This window comes from Quercus lobata, chromosome 11, assembly GCF_001633185.2.
Source record: "Quercus lobata isolate SW786 chromosome 11, ValleyOak3.0 Primary Assembly, whole genome shotgun sequence".
NCBI classification, from domain to species: Eukaryota; Viridiplantae; Streptophyta; class Magnoliopsida; order Fagales; family Fagaceae; genus Quercus; species Quercus lobata.
The window spans coordinates 54,659,458-54,674,968 of record NC_044914.1 but is presented as its reverse complement, the minus strand read 5'-3'; the positions used below and the strand labels follow the sequence as shown (position 1 = coordinate 54,674,968).

General features: G+C 32.7%; 1 protein-coding gene across 1 annotated transcript; it reads right to left on the bottom strand.

The window, feature by feature from the left end:
- Positions 1–640: 640 nt before the first annotated feature.
- LOC115968714 (protein HIGH CHLOROPHYLL FLUORESCENCE PHENOTYPE 244, chloroplastic) lies at positions 641–4,999 on the bottom strand. The gene is made up of 8 exons (XM_031088197.1): positions 4,786–4,999; positions 4,482–4,717; positions 3,520–3,618; positions 2,730–2,924; positions 2,127–2,219; positions 1,934–2,029; positions 1,373–1,513; positions 641–1,075 (listed from the first exon to the last, which is right to left on the bottom strand). The coding sequence occupies exons 1-8, from the start codon at positions 4,937–4,939 to the stop codon at positions 899–901; spliced, it is 1,191 nt and encodes a 396-aa protein (XP_030944057.1). The 5' UTR covers positions 4,940–4,999; the 3' UTR covers positions 641–898.
- Positions 5,000–15,511: the final 10,512 nt, after the last annotated feature.

The following is a 15,511-nucleotide window of genomic DNA, read 5'->3' as shown; positions in this document are numbered from 1 at the left end:
CTAATTGAAATCCAATATTTATATTGAATTAACTCACTTGACATAAAAATTTAAAAACTTAGATTAGCTGGGACATGTGGCTCAAAATTAGACTTTAATTGAATTCCAATTTAAAATTTAGTTGAATTTTATCTCAACTTTACTTGTTATTATATATATAGATGAAGTGATTAACTCATGAGGTACGTAATCTGATGGGAGGAGCCGCTCATCCACCAAATGCAGCCATATAAAGAACGGTAAACTCATGATTTTTGCTCAACTGCAAACGGTTTTATCCACGAATGACTTTGTTGATAGGCACTTTACTTCAAGTCAAAAACTCACTACTTTCCATTAAGAACTGAATACTTCGGTGCTTTTTTCTTTTTCTTTTTCTTATTTTTTTTTTAAGAAGAGGTTGAACTCGCATGGTATAGGGACTTGGGGAGTCATAGCTCTCCCACCCTTAAGTGGAAGCTGCTCTTTATAATGATTTCAACATCTTTTGAAAGGAGATAAATTCACCCACATCAAAGATTTCAATGAAGTCGCTGCAGATTATATATTTATATGTGTATTCCTTGAATCAAAGCAAGCACGTACTACAACAGACCTGGTATCATTCCAAAATAATTTTTGATCACGTTGGAAGCAAGAGTAGCATTCACGAAAAGTATATATATGAGAAACATTAATGATTGTTTCATTGAGCTTGTGTTGAATAAGTGACCTACTTTCAACTTTTCAGTGTAGGGTTGCCATTGGGCTAAACCATTACTGATTGGAAGGCAAGGAAACAAAAAAGGGGGAGGTAAAGGGATCTAAATGAATAGCATTCCTCTTTGATGAGTGTTATCAGGTATCAAACTTGTTGATACATTCATGGCTACATTTACAGTTACAAAATGGACTTCATTCAGAAGTAGATGTCAGTTTGCTTTGACTGTGCTTTGAGATCTTTCAATTTCTTCAATATGTTTGTGAAATAATCTTGCAAATATTTCTCTAGGGTAACTACATCTTTCACATCCACACCAAGAAGTTTGTATGTCTCATTCATTGGAACAGAGAAAACAATGTCACTTGTGAGCACCTACAAAATACAAATGCACCCAATAAGGACATTTGTCATCTCAATTATGTATACTTGAGCCATTAACAAAAGAAACGCTCCTCTAATCAAGATGTTGCAATGTGTCTATGATCAAGCGCTGTATAGCGGTTGAGAACATAACATCTTAGCATATTATATGCCACCCCTTCTTCAGCTATGCTGTTCTCTTCCATTTATTTCCTCGTTTTATGTTTTTCAAGTTTATTCGGTTCTTAAATAACACAGGAAGCATATTATTATTTTTATGGGAATAAACAGGAATGTATAATTTATTACCTCTGCAAATGTCAATCTGTCAGCAACATCATTTGTCCACTCAAAAAACCTAGTCACCTGGCGAGTCAATCTCAACACAGAGACTGGGACAATAGTAACATTTGCATCTTGCCCTGCAAGCCTCTCACACAATGTTATCACCTAAAACAAGAACGCACTTTTAATATACAATAAGAAAGAGAATGCACATTCACTTTTATCCAAAGCCATTGATCATTTACTCTCTCTCTCTCTCTCTCTCTCATCTATACTCACACACTCACACATGGAGGAGGCCACATAGTACAGGATTTACCCTTCAACACAGGGTGCATAAAAGTACTGTGTTACCAAAAGTTAATTGGTTACAAAAAATTTGTTTAAAAAGAAATAAAAAGCTAGCCACTCATAAATAGATTCTGGTTTGAGGTTCTTTTTTAGTTGCCATTTCCCTCCCTATGTTGTCTAACAATTAAACAGTTCAACAAGAGTCAAAACTACGAACAGTAGGAAGAAACAACGTTAGGGTAATGCTAGGCAAATGATTATGGTATTTTAAAAAGTAAAAATAGTCTTCTTCACCTCTTGGGTTGTCCATGCACGAGGACCAGCAAATGTGAGAAGCTTCCCATTAATTTCCTCATTGCGTAAAGCTATAAATGTCAAGCGAGCTATATCCTAATACACAATGAGACTGTCATTAGAAACTGACGAGATATTCTACTTGCAAATAGAATATCTGGGTGTCCATGTAAGCAATTTAGGCAATACTTACCTGGGTGTCCATGTAAGCAATTCTTGTTGCAGCATCCGTTCCCCATACAGATTTCTCCTCTAGTATAGGCACTGCATACTGCCCAATGAGGCCCTGGAAAATTGGTATGAAGCATTTTCACTTGGTTTCTAATATGAAACAAAAGATTTGAAGCCATACACAAAAAAAGACTTAGAAGCAGGAAAGAATCATCCACACACATACATATATAATAACCAACTGTTTCGCACAATCATCTCCCTGGCTCAAGTCATTTATGAGCATGAACATTTCTATGGCATTGTATTTGTATACATACTTGATAGATAATATTATAAAAATGTCAGCCTAATTTTCTCCATGAAACTATTAGCACACTCAATATATACATCTCTTCAATTTGCAAACTTATCTCAAGGAAGCAATAGTTTCGTTAGATATAAATATTAATGATCAGTTGTTAAAAAATTATATTTTTAAGGAGGAATGAGAAAGAATAAGGAAAAGGGAGGACTATTGTATGAGGACAATAACCAGAAGCACAGAGTTAAGTCAAAAATAAATTCTGTCACAAATCATTTTATAGAAGAGCATGTCCAAAATTTTCATTTAGATGATAATTACTTGCATGAAACCACATAACCGGATTATGATGTGATTTAGGCCTGAGTCCTGAAGAAACTTCTCAGTGCAGTACTTTATCTCCATTAGTGGAACTTCAGGATGCTTGTCACAGTTGTGGATGGAAAAGAAAACATACTTCTGGATTCCCATTGCTTTTGCACATTGTATAAGAGCAACTTTTCCTTCCCAGTCTACCTAAACAGAAAAAAAATGGATTAGATATGGCCAAACAATCCATCATACAGCACTGTTTGCAACACATGAAAACTTCTCAAATGTCAAAGGAGATGACTTTCTTTTTTATATTCTGGGACAATTTATTGAAAGGAAATCATCACACACACTTGTTCCCCTATTTGTCCAGTATTCTTCAAAGATGCTAGAACCCACTGGACAAATTTAGGGGAACCTTTTTACTCCAGAAGTTGTTGATTAATTTGAAAATGGGACTAATTGAACAATAGCATTGTAGACTTTGAAATGATAAAAACAAGCATGAACAAAGAAGGAAACAAATAAAATGTAATAAGCCAAAGGAAGCAAAAGAAATGTATCTTCACAGCTAAGCTGGAAACCAGTACAAACACATTCTAAGTTAAGCAGCACATGGAAGGATTGTAAGAAAGAAAGACACTGACATCTCCAACCCCTTCCTACCTCACCAGTTAAAAGGATGCATCAATTTATAGTATAAAAGTCTAGGCTGATTTGATCGTTATAAGAAACATAATGAGAGAAACAAATCATTCATCAAAAAAGGAATGAAATCAATTTTCAACACAAAACTTACCTTCCTAATGGGTTCTTCTGGTCGTCCTGTGGCACAATCAATTATTGTATGAATACCAACCAATGTTGCAGGTATGGTCTCTGGTTTGCTAAGGTCTGCCTGCTCAATAAATACTTTAAAATGAGTCCTCGAACTTCAACAGAGTAAAGTTAGACACTTAGCAACATACAACCAACCCAGATGCTACTACCAACCTTTCCAAGTGAAAATTCTCTCAACATGATCATACAGAAATTCATACTAATGACACTTTATCAGACACCTGGAAAAGAAGATTTATGAAAACAAGAAGCAAAATCTATATTGAGAAGAAGCACATATCCTCCACTAGTCGAACAATAAAACAGTCGAAGTGAAATATAAGTGGTCTTCCACAGAACGACAGCTTTTCAAGGCAATTTGCTAATGTAACTTCAGGTGCCTACACTCCTCAGATTTGTCATGAAATTACCAAAACTTTACAGACTCCTCAAAAAGAGTAGTCTATGCCAAATAACATAATTTTGAAGCAAAATCCCAAATAACCATTTCCCACAGCTAGGTGCAGCCAAGATCAATCGATTTAACAGAGACACTTGTTAGTGGATAAGTATCACTATAGAATCTATATTTCAAAATTTAGCTGCTTTAAATTTGGTCTATGTTCTATTTTCGTCCTTAAAGTCAAAATATTACAAATCTAAAGGCATATCCATTGTCGCGTCATTCAAAAAGTTTTAAATTAAAGGGCACTTTTTACACTGTCAAATACAACAAATAAAATCTTTTGTCCTCAACCCATCTGTCATAAAGATTTATCTAATCCCACCCCATGTCAGCTTTTCAATTTGCCACATCAAAAAAAAAAAAAAAAAAAAAATCTTAATTGTGAAATGGGCTTTCTCACTTTATTTCAAATGCAATAGACATGATCCTATTCTCAAATGAACACAAGTATGAGAGAAGGTATAGTATGTGTATACATTGACAACAATTGCGCCCCAATCGCGAAGGAAGTCAGCAGGGGCAGGTCTAGGCCGGACGAGGCACCTAACTTCATAGCCTTCATCGAGAGCACGCCTCACCACCTGCCTTCCTAGAGTTCCCGTCGCCCCAACCACCAGTATGCTCGTTGGCCTCACCGGTGTCCCCGGAGCTAGGTTCACTACCCCTACTGTCTCCGCCGTGCACATCACCCTCGGCCCCACATTGCATCTCCCTAATATTCAAACATACATCATCAAATAACTAACAAAAACTCACAGCTGAGAAAGTAAAGTGTAGTACCGGTGGAAGTTGAAGAAGAAAGCGGAGAGAAATGAGCGGCGTCCGGTGCTATAGTGCGCTTCCATGACAGTGCTCTAGACACTAAGGTTTTACTGCGGTGGTGGTGGTGGAATCTGCCAGGTGTCGCCAGCTGAGTGGGCAGCCTCAACGCCATTCTCTCTGTGTCACTGTGTAGTACTGTATAGAGAGAGAGAGAGAGAGAGAGAGAGAGATATTGATGAAGGAGAGTGAACAACAGATATTGATGTTGCCACGTAGTGTCTCTGTATTGGATCACGATTTTATGTGACGTGGCCTCTACTTGAAGGGTCATTCATTTTTATCCAGTTTTTTTTTAATGCATGGGGAAGTGCTGTCAGTCGAGCACTGTCACAGACCAATCAATAGAATCGTAATGCAAAATATGATTTGCAAATTGCAATTATGTGGTGAAATTTTGAAGAAACTGGAAGAACTAAAGTAGAGAGAAGATTTGAAGATTAAATAAGCTTTTAGTTAATTTAGTCATATCACAATTAAAACCATCATACCATTATTACTATCTGTTTTTTTTTTTTTTTTTTTTTCCTTCTAATTTTCTTTATATTAAAAAGTACAAGACAACGAGGAAAGTATGTTATCATTCAGTGTTCTTTTTAAGTGTTCTACTAGCGCATATTTGTTTTATGTACACTAACATGTTTCTAAATCTGATTGGAGTAGCTGCTCATGCGCCATAAACTCAGATTTGCTCTCAACTGCCAATGGCTTTTACTATATACGAATTGCTTTCCTGTGAGTGGAGCTTTACTTAAAACTCACTACAATCCGTAAAGAACTGAATACTTGCATGCATTTTTTTTTTTTTTTTTTAATAATAAAAAGTAGAACACACATGGTATAGAGACTTGGGGAATCACAGCTTTCCCACCCTTTTAAGTGGAAGCTCCTTAATGATTTCACCATCTTTTCAAGAGAGATAAATTCACCCACGTATGTATTCCAGATATAGTGAATTTATATCAAAAATAGAAAATTATTTTTAAAAACAGAAAATAAGAAGAAAAACAGCTATCAAATATACCCTTAGTATCTAGTTCACAAATCATAGGCGTGCTTTGCAATTTCCAAACCTACCGATTGATAAATCTTTTAATCTCATCACCTTAGAAAAATTACTTTGCCATTTCATATATTAACGTGTCATTAAGTAAAAAAATGAGTAGTCTTGAATTTAAAACTCAAGGCCTAAGCCAACTCAGGTGGAAAAGCTAAGGAAACATAACATTCAGAAACAAAACTTAACCCCAAAGGAAGGAGAAAGGTTGGAGAAAATGTAAATGTTAAAAAAATGAGTACAATTTTATTTATTTGAATTTAAATAAAATATTATATGTTTAATTTTTTTAAATAAAAAATTAGAGAAAATATAAAAAAAAATTTAATTATATGGAGGATGCGGTTGAGTTTATATATATATATATATATATATATATAACAATAAACACCAAATTACCCAAATCATGTTATGTAATAGAATAATATATATTATCTTTTATTTTTTATAATACAATAAGATAACATTTAATAATCAAAGAGAATAAAAATACTTAAAACAAAAAATTAAATTGCATCAACCCAAAGTAGATGCAATTTTGAAATCTTACATATGCAGTCTACTATTTTTGTTTTTGCTCACCCTTATAAGTGACAATAAGCATTGAAGGATCCTCCTAGCATCTCTCAACATGCTATCTTGCTAGGCAACTCTTCATGTTGTTGCACTATAGTACCCTTGCAATCCAAAGCATTATTGGTCAGATTACATATATTTTAAAAGAACTAGTTAGGGCTGTACGTGCAAGGCACGTGCCGCTCCTTTGTTTTACTAAAAAAATTATATTTTTCATTAGATAACACAAAACCACAAGGTTTTATACTAAAAAATGCATAGATAATACTAATTTCTTAATCTTAACAAATTTTTCTACATGATTAGAATAATTACATATAAGATACGGATTTATCTATATAATTAAGTTATCTTTTTAGAGCTATACAATGTAAAAGTATAACCTAATCATTAATCAATCTCCAAAAACTTCCAAAAGTTATAAAAAAATAAAATAAAATAAAAAATAAAAAATAAACCCTTCCCCAAGAGCTTTTCTAAGAGCTACAATGAATATCTCTTTTTCTATTGTTGCAGTAGCACCATAACAGTAAAGCACTATAGTTCTCTCCAGGCTGTCCTTGCACGCAAAAGTTGATCCAATTTTTTCTTCTTAAAGGGATTAATTTTGAATGTTCGATCTTGAAGTTCAAAAGAAAACTTGTCAACACCATAAATCTCTTATCTTACCAAGTGATATCGTCATGCCACCTGAAATGAACACAACGATCATAATCATAGTTGGTTTTATGATAGTATAACAAAAACTTAACCAACCGAAAGTCTAACATGAGGGCAATATCAAATTTAAAAAATAAGGTAAAAACCAATGATTTAAAACACCAAAACATGAACTCAATTAAAGGTTGTTCTTTTTACCCCTCTTAGTTAACAATTCCACCAAACTCTTTCTTAATGCATCCTAAAACTATTACAATCCACATATCAATAATCCACAACAAAACCTTTGGTCAAGAAAACAAAAAATAAACATTATATCTAGGACCAAAGTAACAAAACACAGCACTACAGCTAGTTTGGTTATTTAAATAGAATTTTTAATTTTTCAAAAATCAAATCAACAAATTAAGCCACAACCCAACTCGAGTCAATAAAACCAACATCACGCTAATTGGAACAGCTATACAGTTAACACTAACAGTACACGGTAATAGTTCTAAAAAGCTATTTACAGGGCCTACACAAACAGTGGAAAACTATCACAAACAAGTCACATATCAGACAATTTCCCTAGACTCAAGCAACAGACCTTGCATGGACTACTCACTAACAACTCTCCAAAATCAATAATCTCTAAGAAAAATTCAGCAAAAAAATGATGACATGATTAGGTTAAATGACTTCTATAATGCTAGAAAACATGTATGTTTTTCTTATAGTTCTCACAAATGACAAAGATTTTTAAATTCAGCAGGCTGAACTCCCATTAGATTGAGGTCCTTTAACTGGCTGTCATACCAAAGAAAAGAATGAAAGCAGTACAAAGTGTATGAAAGAAGAATGCAATCAGTAATCTATAAGTATCGGTACATTCAAGAACTACCAATTTCATTAACATTTCAAACTTTGTTTTAAATTGTTCAAGGTGTAGTCTAAAAATTCCCCATGCAAATAAGCTTTAGCCATCCAATTGTATGATAGTGTTTTAGGGGTAAAATGAATAAAATTGATTAGGATAAGGGAATTATAGATTTAGGTAATTAATCTAATATGTTCCCATCACTTAATATGCTCCATATTATATATAAAAAAAAAAAAATTTATTCACACATCCAATGTTAGAGCACAGATGATAGTATCCTCTAAAATTAAAATAAATAAAAATATAGGTGATTGCTCTTTGATAAATCAGTAAATTTTCACTGAACAAAACAAAGCTATATACAAATTAACAGCCCTATGAGACAATAGAACCAAACATATCACAGATCCCAAGCTAAAAGTAGAAGAGAAGACACTAAGGCAACTGTAAAATAGCGAAATCAGCCAAAAAAAAAAAAGTATAAAGCACAGTGTAGGTCCTAAAACAATTAGAGGTTTCTAGTTAAAAAGACAAAATACAAAGTATTTGTTTCATGTAAAAGACTCACCAGTGATTTGCGAAATGAATAAACCAAAGAAAAATTTAGAGAGATATAGAATACTAAAATTTGTAAATTTGTTAAATATTAATTAAAACTTTTTTAAAATTAATGTATTGTAAGATTTAGTTAATAGAACTAAAGGAGGAAAGAATAAAGTGTAAGTACCCATCTCAATTCGTCTGCATCCATGAATGTTCTTCTAACTACATTCAAAGTTCCAAATACCATTAGAATTCTACTAAGGCCTCAAAAACAAAGAAAAAAAACCAAGAACTGTTCAGAGCTTGGCACTTGAGTATGTTATACACATCAAAAATTAAAGTTTCTACAAATCCATTAAGAGAAAAGAAAAGAAAAGAAAAAATGAATCATACAAAGATCAAGAATGAACCAGTAAGCGATACAAAGCATAAAAATTGATCACTTGGCAAAATTGTATTTCTAAAAATAAAGATCTTGAAAATCCAAATCAGAATTGAACAATTAAACTTCATAACCTCTGAAAACTCCTAGAAATTCACAATAACAATAGAAAAAAAAACAAAACCAGAAACAAAAACATTTATGGGTCTCATCATTTGTAGTCAGATCTTCCTGTGTTGATACAGTACCCTTTCTATATATATACAACCATAGGGAGAGAGACCTTTATTCAGAAATCATGCCCCAAATACAATACACCAAAAACAAAAAACAACCGCTACATCTTCTTCATCCGAAAATTTAGTTAAAATTTTAAGAAATGAAACCAAAAAGAATGGAAAGAAGAAAAGAAGCAAACCATAGAGAAAGATAAATTTTTTAGAGAGAAAAAAAAAATACCTGAAGTGTGATTTGAGTAAAAACACCAAACCCACCCCACTCTCCATCTCTCAGATTTGTCCAAAGAAAAGAGTGAGATCACTCTTTCTGTATTTTCTCACCAAGCCTCTCTCTCTCTCTCTGCTGGCCTCTCTCTTCTTCAAACAGTACGTACCCCACTCCCTGAGCCAGAAGATAATTTATTTCTCTCTCAGTTTTGTCTTTGTTTGGTCTCCCACTAAAACCTCACCCAAACGCACCATTTTACTCACCAAAACTTGAATAAACCAAAATACTGTAGATAGAGCTATTCGCTCTTTTTATATAGTTAGTAGAAATAACATGTGCTTGGTCTCCAACAATAGGCATGTGCTTGATCTATTAGAGGATTATATTCTACCAATATAACTTATATCTAAATATATGCAAATCACACAATTAGTTATATATTGTAATCCTTTATAGTTCCCTAAACCCATCTAAGATTCACCAAAATGCAAAACATTTTATGTAGTTCTTGTGCGTGCAACATCATATGATTGAACCATTAGTTATCAATCAAACTTACACTTCTACATTTAAATTTAAAATTTTTATTCCCAAATACTAATGAATAAACAAATGAAAACATTAAACAAAAAACAAATTAAATACAAATTTTCCAAAACCAACTTCATTGCCCACAAGGACCACAACCAAGCCCCATCCCACAAAGGTCTCAAACCCAACCAACAAAGCAAGCTACAATCCGAAATATAAAACCCAATTCCTTCTCTCAAACCACCAAAAACTTAAACTTTGGCCAATGTCCCTATCAAAACGCAACCAAACCATCCCAAAATTCAACTCTTTTGTATCATCATAACCTTCTCATTCTTCTATAGTTGAGTGACGTAATATTCTTAGCACAATCAACTTTCAAGTTAGGATGAAAAAAAAAAAAATATATATATATATATATATATAACATGACTATGTAAGGAATTAAAACATACCAGATAGAAAGAAAGTAATAATCCACATTTTCTTATCTTTCTGTCCAAAAAAAAAAAAAAAAAAAAAAGATGAACCAATTATGAAGAAGCTAACTCTAAGTGAGATAAACATATCTTAAAAAGGCATAAACAGCAAGATCAAGATAAATATAGCTAATTCATAAATAATAACACTTTGATAAACGCTGTGAACTAAGTTCAAGGCTTAGAACCTATTAGATGCCACCAGTTTGGTTGAAATTTGTGAAAGACCGTGCCCCCGGCCCGTTTTATAGGATGTTGGGCCAAACCCACATGAATGGGTGGAGTCGTATTATTGCCTCTCAAAATGGAGATTCGACTAGTTATATTTTCCCCTTTAGATTAAGAGTTTTACAATGGAGTCGCCACTTATTTAATTATTGGAATAAATAAAAAAAACAAAATTGAAAAATTACTCATTTTATTTATTTGAAATTGAATTTACATTGACCGTAGGAAATTTACATGACTTTGGTCCTAGATACAATTTAAGAAAAAGTACATGGTTTTGTTTCCTAGTTACAATCTAAAAATCAAAAATTACATGGATAAGCATTTGATCTACTAACCCTTGATCTAAGCTTGGAGGTTATGTTACAAGGTGGGAAGGTGTTAGGCACCCACCTTGCCCGGTGAAACCAGTCTTCTAGACTATGGTGGCCAACATTCATATCACATCATCCAATATGTTATCCATCAATTTGCATGTTGAATTCATCGTGTGTGCATGTGATAAACCCTAATTCCATTTATTAAGCAAGTCATTTGGATTGAAAAATAAATTCTAGTGAATGTGTGTGGATGGTGATATCTTAGATTCAAAGATTTGAAAGAATTACTAAACAAACATGTTTTTCATATTTTTGACGTAGATTTAAGATTAAAATTAGTGTTATACATGAATATGTGATGAACAACCAAGAACATGTGAAGAACATATAAGAAAAATTAAGAACATTCAAACATATTCAAGGGAATTTAAATAATTACTATCATGCTTTAATCTTAAACTCTCATCATGGCAATACAAAAAACAATTAAGCAAAGGGATTATACCTTCATACAAGATCCATATGGTGGAGGAGGAGACTCTTGAGGGAGGTCCTAAGGGTGGAGGAAAAGAAGAGTTAGGAGAGGGAGAGGGAGAGTGAGTCTCACTCAATACCTTAAGTCTCAGGAAGACCAAGATATGATAAGATTACTCAACTTCACTAAAACTTAAGAGAGGAGAAGAGATGGAGGGTTTTTTGTGATTTGGAATGAAAGAGAGAGGGGGTTTATATAGTAGTGGTGGAGGAAATATGAATGGAAGGTCATTTAATGAGGGTTGACAAAAAATCATGAACCTAGACCTCATTTTAGCCTTTGGGGAAATCTGGTGCATTAAATGTGGAAATTGATGAGAGTGAGGGGCAATCAAAGTTCGGTTTTCCCATAGCTACTGTAACAGCCTGTAGAGCCAATTTCGAAAAATCATATCTAACTCAATTCTAATCGGAATTGTCTCATTCTTATTCTCAAATTGAAGCCCCAGATGTCTAGTTTCTGAGAAAATTAACCTTATTCACAGATTCAAAATATTCTGAAAGATATCAATGAAATGGTGAGCAGAGATCATTTGTTAGAAAATTGTTTCAGTACAATTAACATTAATAGGTTTCAAATTAGCTCCCAATTAACATTAAATGGATCCAATCACTCCTATTTCAGACTTAATTGGTTCCAAATTTACTCTAATTAAAAGATAATTGCACAAATTACTCATTGAATAATTAATGTTTAACTATCTAGTTAACTAGGTGTGCGCAACCCTACCATAAAATGTAGTCCTAACCAATTAAATTATGACACATTATCAATCTCAAATTGATTATACTTATAACCAATTGAAATCAATTGTTCATAATCACATATAGTCGGACTCAATTTGTGATAGTGCATCTCAGCCCTTCAAACTTGATTTGATGATAACTTTCAATCTGATGGTCCGATTAGGGCTCATGACCAGTCGATTTGATTGTTACAACATCAAGATCATTTTGATGAAATGAGATTAAGGATCTAATGACCAGAATTAAGATGCATATTTTCAAGGTAAAATTACCCTTTTACCCTCTATATGAGGTTAAATACAGGTTGCAAAATAGGGTGTCAACAAAATTATAGAAGAAACACCTAGTAACTTCCAATTCTAATACTTTCTAAAGTGTAAATAGATTGCCAATATAAATAACAACCTTATGCATTAGTCTCCAACAATAGACTATAAACCCCATCACAAGTAAATCCACTTGCTAAAGTTGATTCCCAACAACTTTACAAATATTCTCATTTGGTTCATCAACAACTACATGTGTTTTGACGTTCGCCTTCCTATAAAAGAATATAAAAATATCTCCAATTAAATTAGCTAAAGCACATGGTACAACAACAAAATCATGGGAAGCATATACTTTGCCAATACTCTCAAGTGAAAAGTGAAAAAAGCCCAAAAAACTCACTCCCAAATCTTAGCACCAAAATGCTATTATATATCAAATAGCCGTCCAATACCCTCTTGTCCTATCTACAACTCAAAATGTTAAACCACACAACTATATTAGTAAGACCTAATGGGTTCTTCAGCAACCAAATTGAGTTTTATATGAATTTATTGTACCATACAAAACATTTTGCATATATAAAAATATATATTCTCATCAATAGTTAAGAACTTATGATGCAGTAACATGATTTAAAAATAAATTAATCTAATCAATCAATTTTCTGAAATATATAATTACAACATGTATACAAAAATATTTTACAACATGGATACTAAAAATTACTAAATTTTGCAAATTTATAAGTGTGTACGTGTGTTTTTATGGGAAAAGGAAAATTGCAAAAATCTTATGAGCATAAATAAACTCTAGTAGAGACAGGAACTTAATCTTCAATGAACAAATGCCAAGAAACTCAAAGATCCAAGCTTGAGTTTATGTCTCCAATGCTCTGTTATAATATTAACTTCTTGCTTACAAATTGTTGTATATAATTCCAAGTTTGAATATTTATTCAAATGAAGATAACAACGAAGGGAATATATGCAAGTATTGTGATGTTAAGTCTTATCATGCTTAAGGTGGCTGTATATGAACCTTACTTGAACTCCAAATTTTAATGAAGAAAAATTGAAACTAAGATTATGAACCTGAATATTAGTCCTCATGCATTGTGAATTCTTTCTTGGATTTCATTGCTCTTTTAAATTTTCAGTCGTAATGTATTATAATATATCATGTGTATTTTCATCACAGCCACACATAATATCCCATTCTTCTGATTTTGCCCAAAAAAAAAAAAAATTTGAAAGGTAAAACACCACTCTATAACACAAACTTATAAGATTCTAACTTATCCCGACCAAACTGACTCACTACCTTAACCTCATCTTGATCCATTACTCAAAAAAAAAAAAAAAAAAAAAAAACTTTCTTCACCCACTATTTAATTTGATTACAAATCACCCATGTTATACCTTGAATCAATGTATTAAATATTTACACACAAAAAAAAAAAAAAACAACTTTTGCCAAAATTCAAAAGCATACCTTTTTGATATACAAAAGATCAGTCCTTGCTTTTTAATCACACAACTCAGCTTGGTGGCTACAAATCCAATATAACTAATTAGCACCCAAAAATTTTATTTAAACCAAAAGAGCGAGAGAGAGAGAGAGAAAGAGAGAGAGAGAGAGAGATTATATATTCGTAAAAACAGAGAGAATGGCATGAAATTAGGCAAAAACAAACAAAAATGAACCAAATTAAACTGGAAATTTTAGAGAGAGAAACGGATGTTACTTGTCTTGTATTAGCCAAAAATACCAAAAATGGAACCAAATCCCCCTTTCTTTATATCTATTTCTCTATTCCCCTTTCAATCTCTTCTAACCTAAAAAATTAGAAACCCAGGTAAAAGTTAAGAAGAAAAAAGAGCAAAAGACACCAAAAATACCCACCTAAGATTAATACATAAACCTAAAAGACCCAAATTAGCAAACAATCAAATATTGAAACTCACAAGGAAACAAATACAATCACAGATCTTAAGAATAAATAAATAAATTTTGATGAAATGGAGAAATAAAAGAAGAAGAAGAGATATCCCCCTTTCTTTATTATCTGTTTCTCTATTCCTCTTTCAATCTCTTCTTACCTAAAAAATTAGAAACCCAAGTGAAAGTTACGAAGAAAAAGAAGCCAAAGACACCCAAAATACCCACAATACCATAAACCTAAAAGACCCAAAGTAGCAAACAATCAAAGATTGTAACCCACAAGGAAACAAATACAAACACAGATCTTAAGAAAAAAAAATTGAAGAAACGGAGAAATAAAAGAAGAAGAAGAGATACTTATTGCAAAAATGAAGAGTCAGTCTTTCTTCCCTCACTATCTTCCATAGAAATTTGATTTGAGCCTAAAATAAAAAAGAGAGAAGAGACATGGAGAGAGTTCTAGAACATTTTGTTTGTGTTTTGAAGTGAAAGGGCTGTGTCCACAGAATGCGTAGTTTAGGCCTCAACAAGCCGACAAAAATTGACTAAACGAAAGTTACTGTAAAGGCATGAGATGAAACAGTGAGTTTTGGGCAGGGATTGACGAAACCAAAAAATTACTGTAGAGGCATTCACGCTTTTTATATAGAGAAGAGAAATCTATAGGTAAATATTCTTTATAAGTCTGGAAGTAGGATTAATAATTTAATAGATGAATTAATAAAAATTTTGGCAAAGTGACCGAGTGAATGGTCGAAATTTTCCAATCACCAAACCATAAAGGACATGGATATTTTGACTAACACTCTCCTCCATTTAAGGAATATGATGCTTCTTACTTAGGAGTTGGGGCACATGACAAGTATTGTTTGCTTTATATTTGATTTTAGTCATGAGTAGTAGTTAATATAAACAAACATGGACACCCACACACGCATGCATATTGGCCAAATTCCTTGCAGTACAATGGTGCAGTTACAATGTCTATAGGATGAAGCCCTAGACAATATTTAAACTTCTTTCATAACAACTATTTTGCAACCCGATCATAACTATCACAAGAAATCAAAAATCTTCTACTATATATATATATTCATACACTACCTTCAC

Coding starts and splice junctions, on each gene's coding strand:
- LOC115968714 (XM_031088197.1), bottom strand. CDS start 4,939: ATGGCGTTGAGGCTGCCCACTCAGCTGGCGACACCTGGCAGATTCCAC. Junction 3,619..4,481: donor GGGGCGCAATTGTTGTCAAT/GTATACACATAC, acceptor TTTATTGAGCAG/GCAGACCTTAGCAAACCAGA. Junction 1,076..1,372: donor ACAGATTGACATTTGCAGAG/GTAATAAATTAT, acceptor TGTATTTTGTAG/GTGCTCACAAGTGACATTGT.